This window comes from Bombus affinis, chromosome 11, assembly GCF_024516045.1.
Source record: "Bombus affinis isolate iyBomAffi1 chromosome 11, iyBomAffi1.2, whole genome shotgun sequence".
NCBI classification, from domain to species: Eukaryota; Metazoa; Arthropoda; class Insecta; order Hymenoptera; family Apidae; genus Bombus; species Bombus affinis.
In genome coordinates, this window is record NC_066354.1 from 10,294,592 (window position 1) to 10,317,218 (window position 22,627).

The following is a 22,627-nucleotide window of genomic DNA, read 5'->3' on the forward strand; positions in this document are numbered from 1 at the left end:
CATATAATTATTTATTTAAAATTTTCAATAATGAATTGAAAACGGCCAATAAAAAAAAAGACAGTTTCTAAAACATCTCACAATTAATTATTTTATCACTATTCACCCAAGTGCTCTAGAAAATGAATTTAAAGTTATAATTATTGTTTCTGATCGATAATATAAAATATGAAATATCCCTTCAACGATCTGTAACGATAGAATGCAAAAAACGACATATATCTAGTGAATAGCTGCAGCGATATAATATGAAACGCGAGATGTCTCGATACTAATTATACTAATTGTAATAGGTGTCTAATTTTGATCCGACTACATTCAACCTATTACATCACGTAATCTACATGTATACATATCTCATTAATATTTGTCAAGTATGCGTACGTATTTGAGACAATCGTGATATTACAACGTTCCATACTTGCAGTGAAAGATAACTTAAATGTCATGATACAGAAAGGTGTACATATTACAACTTTAAAAAAAGTAAAATTAACGAAATAACAGTATGAATGTTAATTCATTCCGAGAGGGAGTGTTGAAATTTTCAGCAAATCGTTTTTGCACAGAGATCATCATTAACAAACTGTACATTGTTCTTACCTAAGCCATATTTATTTATCTATTTGTACTCAACTCGCTATATCGCGTTATATCAATTGATAATATCAACACGAAGATAAGAAAGTGAAACGCAAGAAACTCTGTACCTTGGACAAGGAGAGCGAGCAAAGAAAATGTTGATAGTGGAAGGAGAGACAAAAAGCAAATGGAGAAGCTAGGAAATTTCAGTGCAGGAAAACCATGAGTGTTGGTCGATCGGTACGAGACGTATGAAAGCGTTGCATCGCCTTAGCCGCAGTATATTTCTGCATTATATAAGCAATATAGTCCTTAGTTTATACCTGGGACGCCGCAGTTAAACGTTGCGAAGACTTTTATAGGCCTATACGTGAATATTCTCGTGCATATACCGGTTACAACGCCTGGCGTGTTTCCTCTTCAACGCAGATATACACATTTATACACGTGCGTCCTTGTGTCGTCGTTTCTTGTCAGCTTCGATGGGAAACGTATTCGCTGTGAGATAGGTGATTGCTCGGTGTCGGATAACGAAGTGTTAACCCTTCACCGGTAGCATATATTTTTTATGACGACCAAACCTCGGATTCCCACGTTGTTATCTTGATAAAGAGTCATTTGATTTTCAGTATCGCGTAATATCTCCGTTCCCCTCCGACTATAAAATATTAAAGTTTTATCAAAAATTGAATGCCTGGTATTCGTTCTCCAACTCCTTTAGGAAATGAATACATCTACGCAGAAAATAGCGTTCCTAGTAATTATCTATAGTTGTTTAAATATCTACAGGTCGATTTTTCGAACAATTCGTATTATTCCATCTTTCAGAATGTCATTTCATATTTTATCTGAATTAATGGTTTCTCGTGTTGTAATAAATGTATGCGAAATGTATTAACAGATTTTCTTTTTTCCAGTTCATCCACTATAGTGGCCAGAACCGCTGCTATCTACCATCTACATCATCCGTCATGGTATACTTTATGATAATTAATTGATTTCCGTATCCGTAGTTATAAATATAGATTTTATCAAGTTTCTATGCATAATATATTATGATATTTTATTAGAATCGGCGACTCGCGTATGCGAATGCTATATGCATATTGTCTTGAATCTTGAATGAGAATTGTCTTAAGATCTGACTGTGAGTGTTACATTTACGAGAAGCACTTTTCGTTGCTTCATTTTTCATGTTGTTCCTGTTTAATATAGTATAACGTAACTATTATATAAACTACGTGATATAATATAGTATAGTATAGTATACTATACAATGTAGCCATTATAACAGAGATGCTAAAAGCTCTGAAATTACATTTTTTAAGAATATTTCGTACATCTTTTTATATTACCTATATCTTGTAGATTTCTGAAGATTTAAATGTTCCATAAACGAGTAAATATCCGCGATCTGGTTATCGTAATTAACGACATTACTGATCATTACGGTACATAACTTCTAATTTGTACAATAACTTACTAATTAATAATGCCAGCGAGTTGGCAAGTGACAAGTTACAATTAACAAATACATGTCAGTATATCCTACGTAAAGAACGAGAGAAAAATATTAAATGGCTGTTATCAATTGCTCTAAATAGTTAGTTACCAATAAGATCAATCTTCCTTGTCTACGATTTCATATCCCTAAACGATAATGTCATCTCTAAGGAAAGTAGCCCTTCAACTTGGTTATTATCTCAATTTCCTTTCCGTTTCTATCGCCTTATAATTACGTCGCTCGATGCTCATTCCCATTAAATTAGCTGTCAAAAGTACTCTGCCTGTAAAATGTACCATGGAGACCAGTACATATTGCTAATTCATCCTTTGATATACCGGACGCGATTTTACAGCGTACACTTTGCTTGTAACGCGTGTGCAGTGTACACCTGCACTTACAGCTATTTAAATATAAATTAAATATCGAAAGTAGTAACGTTATTGAATATACGAAAGCAGACAAATCCATTCATTAATGAATTTAACGGTACTCCGTACACTTTGATTAATCCAAGATTAAATAACAAAATTAGTCTTATACGCAATACGATAAAATTACATCGCACGTTTAAAAAAATTGTACATTCCAAATTCGGTTTTCTTATTACGTATTATGATTCACCCTATAGTACGCCGAACGCGATGTTTTGAAACTCCTCTATAGCTTGCTATTTAACCGACCCTCATCCTCGACATTGTCAATAAAACGATTCATTCTTTTACCATTGTGAGTATCTTATAGTCACGGTCAAATTCAACACAATATGCGCATCGCTTATTTAAAAAGGAAACAGCAATCTCACCACGATATAACGGAGACTTCATTTAAAATTTATTTGTCATGCTAGCAAATTGCTTCGTGAATTAATTAATTTACTTGAAGCTGCTTGATTGGCCTTCAAACCAGAACTCACAACAGACCTTTTATCGTGAATGCCGAATTATTATCTTTAAATATATATTACGCTACTTCGTCCTTTTTGTCAATACACGATTATGCTCGAATCTAATTCTACGTATAATTCAAAGTGTAATTCTGTAATTCTATAGCATTAGCATTCAGAATTTTTCGAGTATGTAATTGTATAATTAAAAATTCCGCAAGTCCTCAATTTTACAATTCAAAATCCTGTTCGTCTACAATTTACACTCGCACGTTCGTCCTGTGCATAGGTTAAATAATAAAACGTACATTGCGATCATATATCCTTGGTCTGAATTTTCGAAAACTCCGACCCCGGTGAATTACCGCTTGACTTGTCGAAAAAAATGGATACATATCCCGATACAAAAAGTGAACAAAGGGTAAAGTTATCAATATGCATAAATGGTCCTTATTTCACCCGAAGGTGATCAAGATCCATGCAAGTTGGTTCAGCTTAGCACGCTATTAAGTTGATGGAATTTCTCGAGAATCGATGCTTGTTCGCCTCGACGAAGGCTAAGTAATGTAGGAATACCGTTTAAGATTAAACAAGATCAAACAAAGCATTTTATAATGTGCATCTTCGAAATTAAGAAATGTTTTTACTCTATTATATCGCAGTATCTCTGTTCTCGAGCCGATATTAGCCAAAATCACTGGATTATGGATAAACAACACGTGGAACAACTGTTGCAACATACATTCGTATAGGATTCCTAGGTGAAATCCGTGGCTGTGGATACGCACCAACGCTTACCAATCTTATACTGATACTGCTATAAGATTAATTTGACTGTTTCGAATCTCGATAGCCTCGAAGAATCTCAGAAATATTATAGCATGCAATTCTTCGTATCAATCATCGTTGCGGAATGCGGTTTATTATTTATTATGATTCTTCCGCTATCAAGATTGTTGCAGAAGGGGAGAGACCATTCTTCTGTCGTTTGAAGCTTTAAAGAACCAACTAAAAGAAATATTTTGCGTGATGAATAGACTGTGTAGTTTTATGCATTTATGGACAATCTAAAGGTACAGAAATGTACAGAGTGCACGTATGATACAAATATATTGTGCGATATTAAATATTCAATGTAGAATATTCGTTCTGATATTTAATAAGTGAAATATATCTCTGCTCGTGCTCTATTTCCCTACTAATAAGTTTGGTCGCCAAGACCGTTGCGAATTTATGCAATTTTATATGCTGATGGATACAACTGGAGAAATAGAAATTACGCAAATATTTATTTAACACATTAAATATCATAACAAGTACTGTAGATGCGTGTAGGCTTGCTGTAATTATTTAAGAAGCTGCCAGAAGGTGGCGACAGCTTTCTAAATAATTACCAATAACATTCTACGCGAATGTTCATTTTATTTTAAAGTTGCTAAGATTCTCCCGATGAAAATGAGTCTAAGAACAATATACATAAATCAGACTAGTTTTAACAGTATCAGTACACGGAATATGGAAATGAACAGCTTCTTTCACCGCTCCTCCATAGTGTTTTCTAAATTGCTGATTGTAGGAATTATCTGCGCGTGACTGAATTTACAGTACGATCAGATGGGCAAAGGTAAGCGTGATCGCAGCGCGATCACCGGCAACTATGTTAATTTACATCACGTGCTATCGCGCAATGACACCAAACGGCCATGGCACTCCCAGATTATCGAATTATCGAGTCAATTAATAAAATACTAATATGGTGTAATGGTGGCAGCTTCTCTTTGGAGGTCGAATCCGAATTATTAAACCTTCGTCCCGGTCGATTCATACATTTTAATGCAACCCAGATATGCGCGCACTATAACGTCTACTTGCGCTTTTATTTGACAATGATAGTGTCTTTAACGGCACGATAATACGCATCGAGGATTTCCTGGTGATTTTTCTATTTCCTAATTTGACGACAAGTGTGGCATATAGAATCCTGACAAATATTATAATTAACAAATTTAATTATTGGAAAAATTGAAATCGTCTAATTTGTAAATATTCGTAATTTAATGTACTGTAAAATAATTTCTATATGGATGATTCTAACTACAAATTTAATTATGAATAACAGGGTTAATACGATATCGAACATGAATAATTCTAATGTTATTAAAAATAACCATTTTCTACTTTAATTTGTCTTAATCTTTTCTGTAAAAGTTATAAGAAGTATTTTGTATAATTTTTTTAAATATAATTTTCTTATTTTGTGGTAGGGACCTGTCTTACCATTGAGACTGTAAGAGTTCCCGACATCTTCCGCTAGAAGCACATTTGGCGCACTTTCACGAGCGTATAATTAGATGTGCTTTGCAAATAATAAAATAGTGTATTTTATTCGAATAATGTGTATTTATATGATTTTTGTGTCTCCGGAATTTTTGGTATAAAATGCTGCATTGTGTGCGCGTAATATAATTCGCAATTGTTTAAAATGTTGGAATGAAAGCTGCTAGTTGATTATTATGCGTATATTAACCTCAACAGTCGTCGATATTTTATTTCTGTATGCGATTAATTGGTCATAAATAGCATAAAGTGAGTGTTTTGAAAGGATCTATTATTTAGATTTATTTGTAGTAAGTGCATCTGATAATAAATTGTACTTTTTGTGCATAAAAATATTCCATGAAATTATCATAACCTATATTCTATATACTTACGCTATTTAGTTTTCTTGATATTATGAAGTTTATAATAATATAGGATGAAAATGGAACATTTTTATAATTTTTATGTCGTCCAGGCTGCTCAATTATGAATCCTGATATTCAGGAAAAGATTTTCAAGTTTGAAACTTTTGTCAATGATGTGTTGAAGGAGGATCTTGCTAAATTAGAGCAGAAACTCGATACTAAGAATGGAGAAATTGCAGAGTTTCTTCAGTTAAAGGGTATGATAACTACCCTCCAAAACAATGGCTTTGATAAAAGTGGCTTTAAAACTCAAGTAGATATTGGACAAAGTTTCTTTATTGAAGCACACATTCCCGATGCTTCTACAATTCTATTGGATATTGGTTTAGGGCATTATATGGAATTTTCTTTACACGATGCTCTGGCTGTTATCAATGTTCGAATTAAGCTACTGGAACAGCAAATTAAACATTTTCGTAAAGAGATAGCCGATACAAACGCTCATATCAAACTAATTCTCCTAGGCATTAGAGAATTGCAAGGGTTTGATGACTAAGTACAAAGCATATTTTGCCTGTGTAATTTTATAATCTTTCATGTATACATATTTCTTTACTAATTTTTATACATATTGAAGTTTTAAATAAATGTCAAACGACATTGAAACGCTTATTTTATTTTTTGAAACTCTTCATTTCCAAGATCGATGACGTTAGTCAATCACAGCGAGGCTAGTTTGCATAACGTATTCGCGCATTTAATCCAATGCAAATCGTTCGCTATGTCCCATCAACTTCGTACCCCGAATACCACTCTTTTGTTTCCTTGTTAAGCGCAATTGCGTAAATTTGCGAGGACCTTGTGCCTCGCTTATATATGATAGGGGCCAATCGCGAGCGAATCAGTACGTTTTTCGCTTCAACTTTGTTTTCTCATTTCACTACGTTTTTTCGGCGTGAAGCGTTCATTTTAATGTCTGATTGGCGGAGCACACCATGCGTCGAAAGGCACAAAGAATTTCTCGAGAATCTTATCACAACCTTGATCGATTCCATCTTCGAAAGTGTGTCCCGTGAAAATCCTGTGTTGAGATGGAGAGAACCGGGTCATCTGCAGGATATTATAAATCTTAATCTGCAGGAAGAGCCCCGTAATCAAGATTGCCTTCTGGATGTCGCGACTAAGGTTTTTAAGTATAGCGTTAAGACAGGCCATCCTTATTTTATGAATCAGTTATTTTCTGGGTGAGATATCGATAAGAGCATAAGTCTCGTTTCGAATAGAAATCATTTTAAAAATTATTTATAATTTGCAAAGAATTGGATTATTTGACCAAGTGCTTATGAAACATATATTCTAACGTCTGAAATTCATTAATAGTACATATTATTATTTGTATTATTTTAGATCTGAAAAATTTATGAGTCAGATCTGAATAAACAAAATCTATTATCATCTTTTATAAAGTGTTAAATTATATTACATTTATGATATTTTCTTTTTTCCTAATGAAAGTTCAGGTGCAAATAATAAATTAATTTTTAGTATTAATTAAAATCTGTGCCTTTTGTATATTAAGATTGTATACTAGAGAAACAGAAAGTTATGGTCAATGATTTTTAAGTATATCTACTTCCATATTGCATGTATGTTAACGATACTTTGAATTTTATTTTTAATATTCGCAAGAGCACGTGACAAATCGACGTGTAAAATAATTTTATATATCTCAACATTAATATTACGATTTGTTTTATTTCCTATAAAATATGATTAAGACTTCAAATGACATATTTCGCTAAGGTTTGATTATTAACACGAATAATTAAAAAATTTTGAACGTAACTTTGTTACTTGCTGTTGAAATTAGGAAATGTAATATATACGCGTTATTGGATAAAAATTGATTTAGATTGGATCCATACGGTTTAGCCGGACAATGGCTGACAGACGTGTTGAACTGTTCGGTGTATACTTACGAGGTGGCACCGGTCTTGACATTAATGGAAAGCACCGTGATTACAAAATTATTAAGCATGTTTTACAAGGAAGAAAATGGTACTACTATTGGAGACGGTCTTTTCTGTCCAGGAGGTTCCTTCGCTAACGGTACCGCCATTAACTTAGCTCGATTTTGGTTCAAGAAGAAAGTTCAATACGTGAGTAATTATTACCTTAATAAACAGCGCTGATATCGCATCGTTTGGTTAATGTAGCAATAAAACCATATTCTAAATTATTTAACAGTATTGCTTGATAATAACCGTGGTATCCATTGGAGATGCAGATTATTGGTCATAAGATTGTATGATAAGATGGAATAAATGGAACAGGTTTTTTCACGTCCGTGATAATCACTTATTTTGTAATAATAGTTGGTAAAAATTATAATTTTTTTGTACAGAGTGAAAGATGTACAGAGTGTCTCAATAATTCTGCTACAAAACCATATCTCCGTTAATTGTAACGAGGAATTAATTAGCTGATGCGAGACATTCTTTTTCATGATCATATTCTTCATTAGGTATTATGTATTTATGTCTGCAAATGCTTAATTTAACAAATACTTTAATCTTATAAAGTTTTGCATGTGAGAGACAAGGAAAGATACCGAATAGTTTATTATGTCCCGCTGTCTTTCAAATTTGGTGAAATTAGGACTAAAGTAACTTTTGTGGTAAGCATTTCAGGCACAGGTAACCCTTGTTACGAGACACCCTGTATATGTATTTTTATCTTCGACATTTCATTTATTTTATATAATTTAGAATTTTTATCTTCGATACATGTAAGTTATAACGACGTTTAATAATTATAATTAATAGTTTTAATGCAATAAAAAATAACATAAAATATATATTCTGAAATTGTTTTACGTATTTATGAAGCTTTGTAACTAACATTTCGGATTTAATATCTATACTCTGTAATAACTAATATTCATTATCTTTTTGTGTGTTTTAGAACAAAAATATACCATCTATGAGGCTAGTGCTTTTTACATCCGAAGACGCGCATTACTCGATTTCAAAGTGGGGAAATGTTTGCGATGTAGAAGTTGTTCTCATAAAGACTGATGATTATGGCAGAATGGATGTCAGCGATTTGAGATTTAATATATTGGAGGAACAAAAAAAGAAAAATTATCCATTTTGTGTTACTGCTACTGCAGGTTCGTTGAACGATAATGTAATAGCGATATGTCATATAAATACACGGGTTCAATCGCTAATAGATATGTTTATTTTTAGGAACGACGGTTTTGGGCGCGTTCGATCCATTGATCGAGATTGCAGATACTTGCCAGGAATTCGGTATGTGGTTGCATGTAGATGCAGCCTGGGGAGGCGGTTTGGTATTTAGCAAAAAGCACAGTGTACTTTTAAGAGGAATACAAAGAGCAGATTCTATTCTATTTAATCCGCACAAACTGTTGGCCGTTCCTCAACAATGCTCCTTACTTTTGTGTAAACACAAAAGCATTTTTAAGGAAGCTCACTCTAAAGAGGCTCCTTATCTTTTTCAAAAAGATAAATTTTATTCTAGAGATCTAGATGTTGGGGATAAGTATTTGCAGTGTGGACGCAGACCAGATGTGTTGAAATTTTGGTTCATGTGGCAGGCTAAGGTAATTCAGGAATAAAATATCTGGTTTAACTTATCTTTGTTTTTATAAAATCATTTAGTTTATATCTAGTAGATAATTTCTGTTCAGAGATACTCTTTCTTCGAACTCCATGCAAGGTTTCACATGCACCGAACACAACATAAGTCCTACTTGTACGATACATAGGTACCTGTTCTTCCCTTATTAATCTTTAAGTGTTAACCACTTATGCAAATATGTGAAAAACTAGCCTTGGTAGCACTTTTTCCCCCGATCTTCCTATAATTGTGCATCTTGTACTTTGTGGTTTAAGCAAGTGGTACGATGCACTCCGTATGAGATAAGGGTCTGTATGCTATGTTTCAAGTGTTTACCAGTATACTTGTGCATATATTAACTTCCCCTGTTAGGAATGAAGAATGTTCATACTGCATCTATCTCAGTGCATTTTCAAGATCATAAAAGAATCTCCTGAAATTCTCAAGAGAATCTGACGATAGCAGTGGATTTAGACGAGTAACTTTCAAAGTTTCCATCCCTCACTCACACATATACATATTAAAATATTCTTAATATATATATATATATATTAAAGATTTGTATAATAAATTCTTAAATCATAATACTGATGTTTGATAAATGCTTAACAAGTAGCATTCCAATCTGTTTGTAATTCAGATTTTATTCTCAGTGATTCTGTCAAATTTAACATGTCTTAAAATTGAATCACAGATAAGACTAAGACAGAATGTTACTATAGCTTAGTGTAACAGAGTTTTGAGTACTAGTATTTTGTGTTTATTCACAAATGAAGTTGTTTTACTGACTCCTATGACATTCACCAACATACATGTCAATAGAAAAACTAACGTGTATCTGTACTCTTATTTCTTCTTTGTTGGAAACACGTAAAAGTTTTATTATTACTCTTTATTTGTTAATAGAATATTATTAATGATAATTACTAGAAAAACGGAAAACATTACTGGAAAATATATATTTTATTTCGTTAGTTATTTTGAGATATGTGTATAGTTCCTTCTTTTGACACGCCACAAGAATTAAATGAATTGTGATTCATCAATACATCTATCTAATCATCAGAAATTTATCAGTAACAATACGAATTTGTTACTAATAGTAGTTACTTTAGATTGAATAATAAGGATATCCAAATTTTTATATTCTATTCTTTTAGTGCATGGGAAGTCACAATTTAATGCTACTACCATCATGGTTTAAAAGTACCATGCATAAGAAACATTTTCTAATATAATCAAAGAAGAAAAGTTTAATAACTCAGTAATTCTGACTTTCTTGATATTTTTTTATATTATATAAAATCGAAATAATTTCTGTCATCATTTATTTATTTCTTGAGAATCGAATATATTACTTACAGAACTAATAGCAAATTTGTTTCAGGGTACTTCAGGATTTGAAAAGCATGTCGATCATTTAATGAAACTTTCAGCTCTCTTCAAAGAAGAAGTTGAGAAAAGAGATGGCTTTAAATTAGTGACGGAACCGTGTTTTATAAATGTGTGTTTCTGGTTTATTCCACCATATCTAAGAATTCAGAATTCAGTTTACGATTATAAGAAACGATTAAACGAAGTAAGTTGATTAAATTTTTGATATTTTCATCGTAGTATTTAAATACTAAAAAATGGGATGTTTTAGAACGATGAAATATTCAAATATAATGTATAGAAAATAGTTATACATATTATACACATATTTGTAATACATTTAAACAGTTTTTTAAAATATACTTGGCGTTTTAAGAATGTTTAGAATTACTTTAAATGTGCATTTCATCTAAATTCTAAACCTTTTTTTATAATATATAAATTAAGTCGTCGGCAATAAATAATGTTAACAAACTTCAATTGTATAAATTCGTAAAATGAATTTTTTAATTTTACATACAATTTGCAAATCACTTTCTACAAAATGGAATTAATACATCTTTTTTTTATGTATATTTTATTAGTAATATATCTATAAGAACAGATAAATTGCAACTATGTTGTATGAGATCATTAAGTACATATTTCGTATTTTTATAATTTAATTAAAAATTACGACATCGATGGTAGGTACAACAGAAATCTGTACCTTCTATGGTAGATAAGCAGTCTTATCCTTATCAGATAAGAGATAAAAATTTCATTTTATAACAATCATTTCGCCTCTACTAGCAGTTAGTAACTGACAACTTAAAGATATGTATGTATCTAATGTTGATTACCATTCCTATCGAACAATGTTTGTTCTTGAAGATAAATCAATGTATAAAGCTTAAAATATTACAAGGATGATATATCACGAAAATATATTTAATAAAAATTTATTTATTTTAACAGGTTGCACCAAAGTTAAAAGAAAAAATGATCAAAAGGGGTAGTTTGATGATCAATTATCAACCACTGCACAAAAAACCGAATTTCTTCCGTTTTGTTATTCAGAATTCAGGCGTAAATATAGAGGATATTCTCTACGTCTTTGACGAAATGGAAAACCTTGGAGAGTCTATGTGATAATTTACGGTATATGCATAACTCAATGTTACGACCTCCTAAATGGTTTATATATAGTTCTTATTTAATTATATCGCAATTCAAACAAAAGATTGTGCCGTCATATTTTTATTTCCATTTCACCCTTCAATTTACATTTATATAATACGGTTCACTATAGCGCCAAAAAATTGATTCTTTGTACGCTGTAATTAAAAATGTTGTATTGTGTTTGACAAATATTCCGACGACAGATCTTTATCAAGTTGCCTCCGAAAGAACTAATGAATTCCAGCCACGAAAATCAATTCGTCTTGGTTAAATAGGCGAAACCTAGTAGCCGGTCGATCTGATTAAGGAAGGGACTGCTACTAAATTTCTAATATCAAGATACGAAGTTAATTGGCGACTGCCTTCGTTGTAGATCGTAGAGCCGCGACGCACCGACTAATCCTGATTCAAGTGACAGCATATCGAGAAGCCCTATGTGTATCTATAATACTAAGTTTGTACTATGTGGAGCATACGAACTACTGTTTGCAACCATCGTAGCATAGTTTTTCCTTTGAAAGCAACAGAATCCTTTGACGCTTAATCTCGTCGAAATGGAACGCTTATTAGTACTGCAAAACTTTTCTAATGATATTTTCATGTAACGTCGTTCGTGTAAATGCTTTACTATGTCATGCCAGGGAAAGAAATGGACCGGTAATTTCATTAATTCCTTGGTGTATAACATTTATTTCAAATGCGTTTTCATTGTTCATATTTACGTTTGATTCGCAATAAGCCGTGTTAATGAAATAATGTTTAATTACCAGTATCATTGAATCATACTGGGCAATTTTAACAAACAGTATAAAATATCTGTATGCATAATTAATTATAAAAGCATGTGCAACGATTAATGGTCATGAAATTTTGCAATACCGCGGTAACTTATAAATTGTAAGATTAAACGAACTTGTGTTAACATAATACTGACAAAAGCCTATTAAACACGTCAACGCTGGTTCATTCTTTAATTTATCATCTCATTTTCAAGGAACCATATGAAATAACAGAAATAAATTTACCTAATATACGTATAATCGTAATCCATCTTTATCCTTTTACATTACAAATACTACTAACGTTATTAACTTAATATCGTTATTAAAGTATTCATTAGGAATGCATTTTTAAATCATTTATTTTACATATTCATCTCGCTCTAGATTTACATTCTTTAATTTTACATTAGCTACAAAACATAAAACTATCGTTATGTTATTATAATTCTAACAAAAAAAAAAAAAAAAAAAAAAAGAAAATCAGAAAGATTTCTTAGAACTATAAATTCCATATAACTTACTAAATGTTTGTTTAAATTTACTTCTATCGTAGTTTCCACATTTTATTTTAATGATCTTCCGGCAAGTCTTACATTCAATTTGTAAGCAATATTTCCTGTTCTACTAGTCTTGAATGCGTTTCTTTATCGTATTAAAATAGGGTGTGCGAGAAACCCTTTGCAGGGAACTGTGCTTGTGTGTTACGTTCCTGTTCCCGAGTCACTGCTAGGGGTGCTTGCCCTGCGGATGAACTTAGACAGTAGGTTGCCGCCACGAAAGACGGTGTTAACGTCGATAGTCAGTCACTATTCGAATCGTTCAGTAACCCGAATGTCAGTCGATATTTTCAAACTCGACGGCCAAGATGGGAAGGCTCTCCCAATTCATGTGCCACAGGTATTGTTTTTTTTCTTTTATTTCTGAAGTTTAATCGACAATAAAAATTTTTCAAAGCCAGTTACACTTGTCAAAAGTAGCAGTCGTGGAAAATTTCAAATTTATTTCGAGTGAAATAATATCGCATAATTTTGGATAAAAGTTGTGTGACGATTTTTAAGAAATCAATCGCTCAAACCAAGTGTTATTATTCGGATTATAAGTAACAAGTTGCGATTCGTGGCGAATTTAATTATCGTTGTTGGTAAAACAACGTATTTAGTTTTGTATTTATTACTGTGATTTTCGAATGTATTTTGACTTTAAAGGTAAGTATAATTCGATATGATTAATTTAATATGATGATAGCAGTAGTGATAGTAGGTTATTCGATCACTGACGTATAACTACATCAAGTACAATCATATACGTACAAATATATCATCATATAATGCAAAGTCATTACTCTATTTAATGTCTCTTAGCTCGTACTTTTCTTATTTCTCTGATGTTGTTGATTGTTTTTCTAATGTTTGATTTTTCTAATTATTTGTAAGATCGTCTGGGACACTTTCTTTGTTATTTGCAGAATGTGGGATTCCTAGAAACGTATCGTTACATCATGGAAGATGCAGCAGGTTAGCTTCCTTCGATTTAATTGAAAACGTAGAATATTTTAAATACCGTGGGACCTCGTTTGACCGACTTGGTTTGACTTGAGACCAAAGTAACCTGGATATTGCCTGGATATGCTAGAAAATTGCCATAAATGTTCTTCATTTTATGAAATTTCACTAGCACTATAATAAAACACGGTTGTCGTAATTATAGCGACAAAATTTACATATAAAACTCACAAGGCATTTATTTCAGACATGTACTTGGCAAAAATTAGTATATACGGTATGAATAAGTATTTTAAATATATAGCTAATGTTAAAAAATGGCTCCATTAAATATCGAGTATTACTAATGCAATGGATAATTGTCTGAATAATTATTTATATAATTGTGTGACCTCCGCTCAATCGAGGCTCCTTTTAGTTTGTAATTATTTCTAACTTGTTATTAAACGTGTCTGAATAGCGAATGTAGAATTGGAGAAATCTCAAGTTGATATTTTAAATTTGTTAAATCTGTATTTTATAATATATACATTCTATAATTAAATAGCACTGTATATTATATTTTATAGCCTTTTTGAATCCTCCATTTTAGATTCCAGAGTAGCAGATTGGTTCTTAATGGGCAGTCCATTTCCATTGCTAGGAATTATATTTCTTTATCTGCTCTTCGTTCTTCGTTTTGGCCCTTTATTTATGAAAAATCGAAAACCATACAATCTAAATAAGTTTATGATTTGTTACAACATCTCTATGGCCATCGCGAGCGCAACTGTATTTTACGGGGTGAGTTCATCCGAAATAACTTACTATATCACGTTCTATTCATCCGAAATAGTCTAATGTAATGGTTAATTGTTGTTAATTAATAATTTTCATATAATTTGAAAAAATAGCCTATTCCTTATCATCGTTATGTTACCATTACTATTCTTCGAAACGATTAATATATTTTTATATTTAAAGCTACTTACCTCGGGCTTCACCACTAAATTCTCTCTGGGATGCGAGACTCATGTCATTTCAAACGACCCTGACTCTTATCGCGTAAGTACCATAGTCATTAAACAAACGCGAATTTCGATATTACGAAAGTTATGTCGTATTTAATAGACGGCTCGATGGGTGTGGAGGCTCTTAATGTTGAAAGTCCTCGAGTTGAGCGACACCGTTATCTTCATTCTCAGAAAAAAATACAATCAGGCGTCTTTTCTTCACGTTTATCATCACACGTCCACCGCTTTCCTTTCGTGGATAGCCTGCAAATTTGTCCCAGGTAAATCTCTAGACATACGCGTCAATTTGCCTTTAACTTCAATTTCATACAAACGATTATGCTCCTTAAATATATTATAGCGCTTAATACTTTTACAGTCGACGATTTCTTTATCTCGTTTCACTATGGTTTCGTATCGCGCGAATCGATAATTTCAATATGTTTAAATATACGTATAACAATTGAAGGGTTCGCAACAAAAGCGATCCTGTCAATGTTGGCTTTTCCTCGAATCTCGTAACAGTAAGAAAATTAGTAATAAAGCAGACGAAGTATTATAAGTAAATTGTATAAATTTCGAGTCATCTGACTAGTCTATTTGGTTCAACATTATAAAATCGTAAACAAGAAATCTATAATCTGCAATTTGCAACTCGTCAGTTCATTAATATCGTTAGGTGAGAAATTACTACGCAAACGTATCTTAACACCTCTAACTATATATTATTTGTCGATTGTAAAAAGAGCTAACAAATATTACTTCTAGTCATCGTAATTTCTTTATTATTGTTACTACTGTATAATTGGCAATCTCAGAAGATCTCATTATATCTGCAAAAATTACGATTCCCGTAGTTATCTCTCATAGCTTTGTAAATGGTTCGCGCAAACAATTTCATTTCAACTATTACAGCACACCGAGCTACCCGAAAAAGACTCGTATGAGTGGAAATTAAATTGCGCCGCGACGTATCAAATTTACCTATTAAGCCGATGCAAAATGGCCATGGTATAAAACACAGAGGAACATGTACGAGCGAATTTCCAACAGTCGTAAATAAAATTCTCCTCTTGTAAAAAATTCATTGCGCGACCATGTAACTTTGTTACAGGCTTCCAACTATTTTCCATCCCTTTCTTCCGAACGTGTTAAACGCTCCTTGTTATTTACAGGTGGCATGTGGACGTTCACGATTATGCCAAACTGCATCGTGCACGTGATTATGTACACCTATTATCTGCTCGCCTGCTTGGGCCCACAAGTGCAAAAGAGGATCGCGCCTTGGAAACAATATATTACGGGGTTACAAATGGTACGTTCCCATTTTCTATCTGACTCCGCTATCTGCCATGCTACGTACACATGGCCCGCGATGCATATATCGTCGGCTGTGTTTCGTTGCGCTCGCTGAATTGCCCTGCTGGAAGCGTTATTCGCTCATTTCACCGTGCACCGTCGCGTATCGCGTAATCGCAAAATTACATTCGCTGTCCTGCAGCGAATTTTTTAAACGTGAAATTGCTATTGACGTTCGACCGTCGCGACCGGTTATACGCAACTGGCTAAGTAAATTAATCTATATAAGCGAATAACGCGGTGTAGAAAATCCCGATCCACCGTGGACAATTCGTTGATCGATTGGTGAAACTGTTTGCGAAACTGGTCGATTGGATAATGGTAATGGTATAGAGTTGGCGTCGGTGTGACGGTGAGTCAGTGAGAGCAGGGGGTGGAATTTATGATGCGTCGAGAAGCTGCGAATCCGTGTCATTTGAGGGATTCGACGTTAGTTAGAATTTTATGATTCGGAATAGTTTTCACGAAACAGCGCGTTGTATCTCGAGCTTATTTGAAATTCCAATTTATATTTCGCTTATATCGAAGCTGCAAACGATTCTCTATTTTGCTTATTTACGAATGTTACATTTATTTCGCGTTTCCTTACATTTTTCTGTACTTTTTCTACTTTACCCGATTATTACGCCATTATCTTGTCAGAAATCATGTTCTAATCTTTTGCTATTTGTTATCCACCTTGTTATCGTCATTTATGAAGACAAAGACGTACGTATTAATCGTAGTTGTAGCTTAACTCATGCCTTTGATATTTATTAACGAATTTTTATTCGACTTCCTATATTTCTTCTCTATATATTCTTCTTATTATAAATTCTATTATAATACAATATTTCATTCTTTTGAAGTAAACTTTGATTAAAATTTTAATGAATATTTAACGTTACTATTGTCACGTATTCTACGTGTTATACACATCTCTAAACACTGCTTAATTATTTAACGCATAAAATTATTATTCACGTCGCGTCGGTATAACGCAAAAACAATTACTTTTGCTATAATATTTATGCGAGAAACGATATATTCGTTCAGAGATGTATAACAGTTTTAAAAAAAGATTGATCAACCGGTTGAATGGTAAAGAATTCAATATGCTCTACCCAAACCAATCGTTATAGTTACACTGAAATTATTCTTTATATTTTCATTGACGTGTCAAGAATCATAGACGAAATGCATACAGTCGTAAAATATAAATGTCAAAAAGGTATACAACGCTTGCAGAGTAAGGAAGTATCGGAAATAAATCACGTTTCTATGCAAACCTTTCTGTTTTATCTCGAATTCATCTGAATATCACGTTGCATGAGTTTGACGAAAGCAATTTTGTATAATAGTTCTAACGTTTCATATCACAGATTTTGATTTTTAAATAAAAAGGGCAGGATCATTTCGTAACGACCAACTCTCTTTGCAAAAATTCCTCTTCGTTTGCTCGTCCACTAAATCAGTTTTTTTAAATGGAATATACGCGAAAATAATGTGATTAAAATAACTGTTTTCTTTTTTTATTAAAGTCTGGAAAATCAGCCACAAGTCATCGTTCGACATGATTGAGATTATCGATTGTTTCGTTTCTTAGTTATCGAGCGATATTTAAAAATGAATTTGATAAATTGACATTTCAAATAAATTAATATCCGTTTGAGATCGAGTGAAGTATTATGGAAATGCATAATTTTATCCAATAATCCTTTTAGTAATTTTTTTCAATTACATCAACTTTCATGATTACGAGTTCCAAATAACTAAATAGATAATTACGAGTTCTAATTTTCTGCAATTTTCTAGTTTCACATCAGGTTCGTTCGCACTTACATTAGAAGATTTTCTTAATCCATTGGGTCGATTTATTCAACAAATTTTATTCCAAATTTATCATGTTCGTTCGCGAAGTTTCATCCTCCTGCGGTTTCCAGGTAAGGCATCAGTTTCGTCAGCACGTGAGTCTATTTCTAAAGATTTTGTAATAATGCATCAAGTTGGTTTTCTAGTCGTCGATATTTCCAGCGATTTCTATTTCCATCCATTAAATTCCGTGCTCCATAATTTTGGTCAAATACTTTCGTAATACATTGGCAAACCGTACGAACTGTTTTAGAAAAATGAAATATCCTTGCGCTTTTAAATATTTTAGACCAATTTATTTTAAATACTGAAAAAAGTAACATTTATAAATGTTGGATAGGTTCTAAGCATATATCTTTTACTATAGAATTTTAATAGTGGTGCTATCTATACGGTACCGTTATATTGTAAAAGGTTAAACTATTTTCAGGGTCCTCTTTCACAGTAATTTATAAAGCAATAATATTAGTAAATTGAAGAGTTATAATACAAATTATTTGTCGCAGTATTCTATTCTACAATAATTTTACTTCTTAATTTGCAGCTTGTACAATTTCACGTGCTTGATTAATAAAGTCACTATGATTCAAGGGAATTTATTAATAACTTGTAACTTATGAATTATCAAATTTTGTTAACGGTATTATGTTAGTTTAATTGTACAGGAATTTATAATATAATTATAATATTTTAAAATTCGAAAACTGATTTAATTCTCATTTATTGTCAGTGATAATACTTGTCAAAGAAAAAGAGACGACAGCTGTCAGATCTTTCATTGATAACATTATTATTTTCGACGAAGTTGTAAAAAGAAAAATTCCTAGACACCTTAGTCGAACAATACCGATAGTCAAATACCGCGTTGTTATCTGTTATCGGCGTGCTCTTAGCTAAAGTGATCGTGCAATTGAAAATTTCATTAGAGTCACCGATTAAACCAGAAATAGTGGAAAAATGGATAAAAAGCTGTTCGAAGCTCGTTCGAGTACTTTGGCAAACAATAAAACGCGGCCACGCCTTCGACCACCGAATCTCCATTGTTAAGAGATGCAATATGTTTTCGTGGACGAGAACGAAAAAGAAAAAAAACGCAGGTATTCGTTACGAACAGGTTGTCGAACTAGGTATACATATGTATAGGGTGTATCAAAATAGTTAAGCAGAAATTAGAATACGGAATGTTAGACGGGAAGAAAATAAGAAATTTTTACATTATCGATTCTAACATCGATAATTTTGAGATACCCGCAAAAATTATAATATTCGGCAAGAAGAATATCAGAATTCGAAAACTAATCTAATATTTCTATAAATAGTCGATAATAAAGTACTCATAAAATTCCTATCAGAGTGACAATGTCTTGTCAGAATGACAGGTATACGAAAAAATAAACAATGCTTATATGAACAATGAAATATGCTTTTACCAATATATTTTGCAAGAAGATCACTCAGATCCCTTAAAAAGTATCGTAGCAAGATTATACAATCGTCATGAAAAATTACAAATTGATCTTAATGAGATCTTGATCGTTCTTATATAGTTCTAGCGTTAAACATTTCTGTCCAACGTTTTTGACGTACCCTGTATGTATGTTTCGCGTTTAGTTCGTATATTGGCTCGCATTTGGCTTGCCTAACTCGATAACCGAGTTTTTGCACTGGGAGTTGAAAGGGTTGTAAGTGCCCAATGTGGAATTACACGTGTACTGGCGGTGATTCGATTTGCGTTTCGAGTCCCGGCAGGAAACAACGGGTTAGGCGCACGGGAAAAGGGGCGACTGTTGGGGCTTTTTAATTAAATAATCCGTTGGTGAGCAACTTTTATTTCTCCGCGAGATATCTACGCGACGATTTATCGGGTTACGCGGTCATTTAATTTCGAGTTGAAAACGTTTCATGCTGCGACGAGTGGAACTGCAGCTACGAATAATGAGTAGTTTTACTTACAACACGATGAGAGGCCTTATTAAGCTTTGTCCAGCATGAACAACGTTGTTTTTGTTTCACGCTACTACTTCGAAGCGGCGTAGGATTCCTTCTTTTCTACCTTTCTCGCCCTTTACATTCCAAATTTTATATTTTACTTGAATAGAAGACTTTTAGCAAAAATCTTCAATATTAGATCGTCCTACACATTCGTGTCATGATGCTAATACATATACGTGATATCTTCATATAGCTTATACGTCTAATTTATATATCTAACATAGTTTACGAACGCAGTGACAAGTAGGCTGCAATAGACTACAAAAATAAAGAGATATGTTTCATCTATTAAATATTACAATAAGTACACTAGTCATGTTAAAGTATACTTGATAAAATTTCAAACTCGATTTTTCTCGAAAACTAAATCTTAAATGAACAAATTTTATTCCACATTTTCTTCTTATTTTTTCATAAGGAATCACCTCGTGCCCGTTTGTACATGTTATTCGGCCTCAGTCGCAGCCTGTATATAATTCTTAATTATGTGTATTATGTCAAAAGTAAAGAACGTTTTCTTTTATGATTTCAGTTCCAGTTCGTAATCATGATATGTCATATGTTCCAAACATTGTTACCTACTTGTGAGCCAAATCGGAAACCAATAGCTTATATCTACATGTCGCAGATTCTTGTAATGTTTTGCATGTTTTGCGATTATTACAAGAAATCATACCTCCGAAAAAAGACGCAATAGAGATTTAGAGTGACGCGAAAGTTGGGGTAAGTTACAATATATTGTATAATACGTATTTCATTTTTCTTTCTAAACAGAATTATTCCTCCATTAAAATTTTTTGGATCAACAAACTATCAAGCATTTACATAAATTTCTCAAATTGTATCATTTACAAATTTTACATATTTATCTTAATACAACAATATATTTTAGAGAATTGGATTCATTGCTGAAAATAATTAGTTTTAATAGGATTGTTTCAGTAATTATACAGGAATACCATTTCAATCGAATATTCTTAGTCAACCAGAAACATATTTACATTATTCAGCCTTTGTTTCACGTGCCTGTATTACGGCTCAATTAAGCATAGAATTATAATTATTCGAAAATGATATTCCAATCGTTATTATGGCAATAAATTTTCACCAAATTTGCCAATTATTACTCCATATATCGATTACCGCGTAATTCTTACAATTATTTCATTACCACCAATGTATCGATTACGGTGTTTTAATTTTACTAGAGTATCAATTTGATATCAATTAATCGCCACAATAAATTCATACGCATGTACCATAATGACCATTTCATTTGAATAGCTACCTTTTATGCCGGCAGGTGATTTCGGATTACACGCTGTTCGAATGCTTCCTTCAAAATCGTAGAGTCCATCATCGAAGAGGCGTCTCAACATAAACATAATTTCATGGAAAATTAAAATGGAACAATCACGGGCGATTACGTTTGATATACCGCACTGGTGGAACGTATTAGACAGAATATATTAGCATAGGATACGATATAAGATCAAAATTCTTTCTCTTAAATGTTGCTTTACAAATATGTATACTGCTTACTGCGAAAATGATTAATTATCGTCAAAATTAATACACTCGTACGTATTTTAAATGAATCCTTCGATATATCGAATTTTTTTGAAGAAGTGTAATGTAATGAAATACGTAGACATAAAGAATTTAAAATATACAAAATTTTTAATAATCACTTATGTTAATTGTTATAATTAGTCAAACATAGATGGATTTTATTAGTAGTATGCAGTTTTTCAATAAAAAAATAAACGATATCTAAACACTTAATTTTTTTTCCCACTCGATAATGGGCGAGCAAGTGGACACGTCGAAAAGTAAATTTTCTAACTAGTTGTTAAACGTACGATTCAAGCATATACACAGATTTTTAATTACATTTTTCGTTTTCAAAAACAACAAATTAAATACAGAACGTGTATGGAAAGATTTGTGTTTATAATATTGTTGGGTATAAAGAGATTGATATAAACGACGTTGCTCGGTTTTGTTAGAAATAAAAATACTTATGGATGTTTCGATTAATTAAAGCTTAATTATTTGACATTATTTTTAAAAGAATAGACACACCAAAAAATTGATCAATGTATAGGACGTTTCCATCAACTGATATTAAAGTGTAAAACGAAGATACGACGCAGATGAGCAAGTAGGGACAGACTACCAATTGTCAGACGTAACCTGTAATCAAATAACGAGAGCTATAACTTCTGAAGTTTTAACAAGTCTAACGAGTTGAACGCATGTTTCGATTAAAAGTTACTTAACTTAATAAGAAAATATAAAATTTCTCGGAAA

The 22,627-nt window shown here is 32.4% G+C and overlaps 4 protein-coding genes across 7 annotated transcripts in view; all 4 read left to right on the plus strand.

Moving 5' to 3' along the window:
- LOC126921671 (doublesex- and mab-3-related transcription factor A2) overlaps positions 1-3,292 on the plus strand; it is a 105,918-nt gene extending 102,626 nt beyond the window's left edge. Inside the window, exon 7 of the mRNA XM_050733422.1 lies at positions 1,500-3,292. The gene's annotated coding sequence lies outside the window, so the exon portion shown is untranslated. The remainder of the gene's footprint in view (positions 1-1,499) is intronic.
- A 2,004-nt stretch (positions 3,293-5,296) lies between these two features.
- On the plus strand, positions 5,297-6,322 carry LOC126921680 (protein UXT homolog). Of its 3 annotated transcripts, none has more exons than XM_050733437.1 (2): positions 5,297-5,558; positions 5,693-6,322. In XM_050733437.1, exon 2 carries the CDS (start codon positions 5,778-5,780, stop codon positions 6,210-6,212), a length of 435 nt encoding a protein of 144 aa, XP_050589394.1. In that variant the 5' UTR covers positions 5,297-5,558; positions 5,693-5,777; the 3' UTR covers positions 6,213-6,322. The 3 variants fall into 3 exon arrangements, with proteins under 3 accessions (XP_050589394.1, XP_050589396.1, XP_050589393.1); XM_050733439.1 differs by having other exon boundaries at positions 5,727-6,322; XM_050733436.1 differs by having other exon boundaries at positions 5,300-5,558; positions 5,767-6,322.
- Positions 6,323-6,542: 220 nt separating this feature from the next.
- On the plus strand, positions 6,543-11,896 carry LOC126921668 (cysteine sulfinic acid decarboxylase-like). 2 transcript variants are annotated; one of them, XM_050733406.1, is made up of 6 exons: positions 6,543-6,900; positions 7,569-7,815; positions 8,621-8,828; positions 8,908-9,284; positions 10,689-10,880; positions 11,633-11,896. In XM_050733406.1, the coding sequence occupies exons 1-6, from the start codon at positions 6,629-6,631 to the stop codon at positions 11,804-11,806; spliced, it is 1,470 nt and encodes a 489-aa protein (XP_050589363.1). In that variant the 5' UTR covers positions 6,543-6,628; the 3' UTR covers positions 11,807-11,896. The 2 variants fall into 2 exon arrangements, with proteins under 2 accessions (XP_050589363.1, XP_050589364.1); XM_050733407.1 differs by having other exon boundaries at positions 6,543-6,841.
- A 131-nt stretch (positions 11,897-12,027) lies between these two features.
- Positions 12,028-22,084, plus strand: LOC126921675 (elongation of very long chain fatty acids protein 1-like). Its single transcript, XM_050733428.1, has 8 exons — positions 12,028-13,515; positions 14,084-14,132; positions 14,713-14,903; positions 15,084-15,164; positions 15,231-15,393; positions 16,288-16,427; positions 20,847-21,037; positions 21,618-22,084. The coding sequence occupies exons 1-7, from the start codon at positions 13,366-13,368 to the stop codon at positions 21,009-21,011; spliced, it is 939 nt and encodes a 312-aa protein (XP_050589385.1). The 5' UTR covers positions 12,028-13,365; the 3' UTR covers positions 21,012-21,037; positions 21,618-22,084.
- Positions 22,085-22,627: the final 543 nt, after the last annotated feature.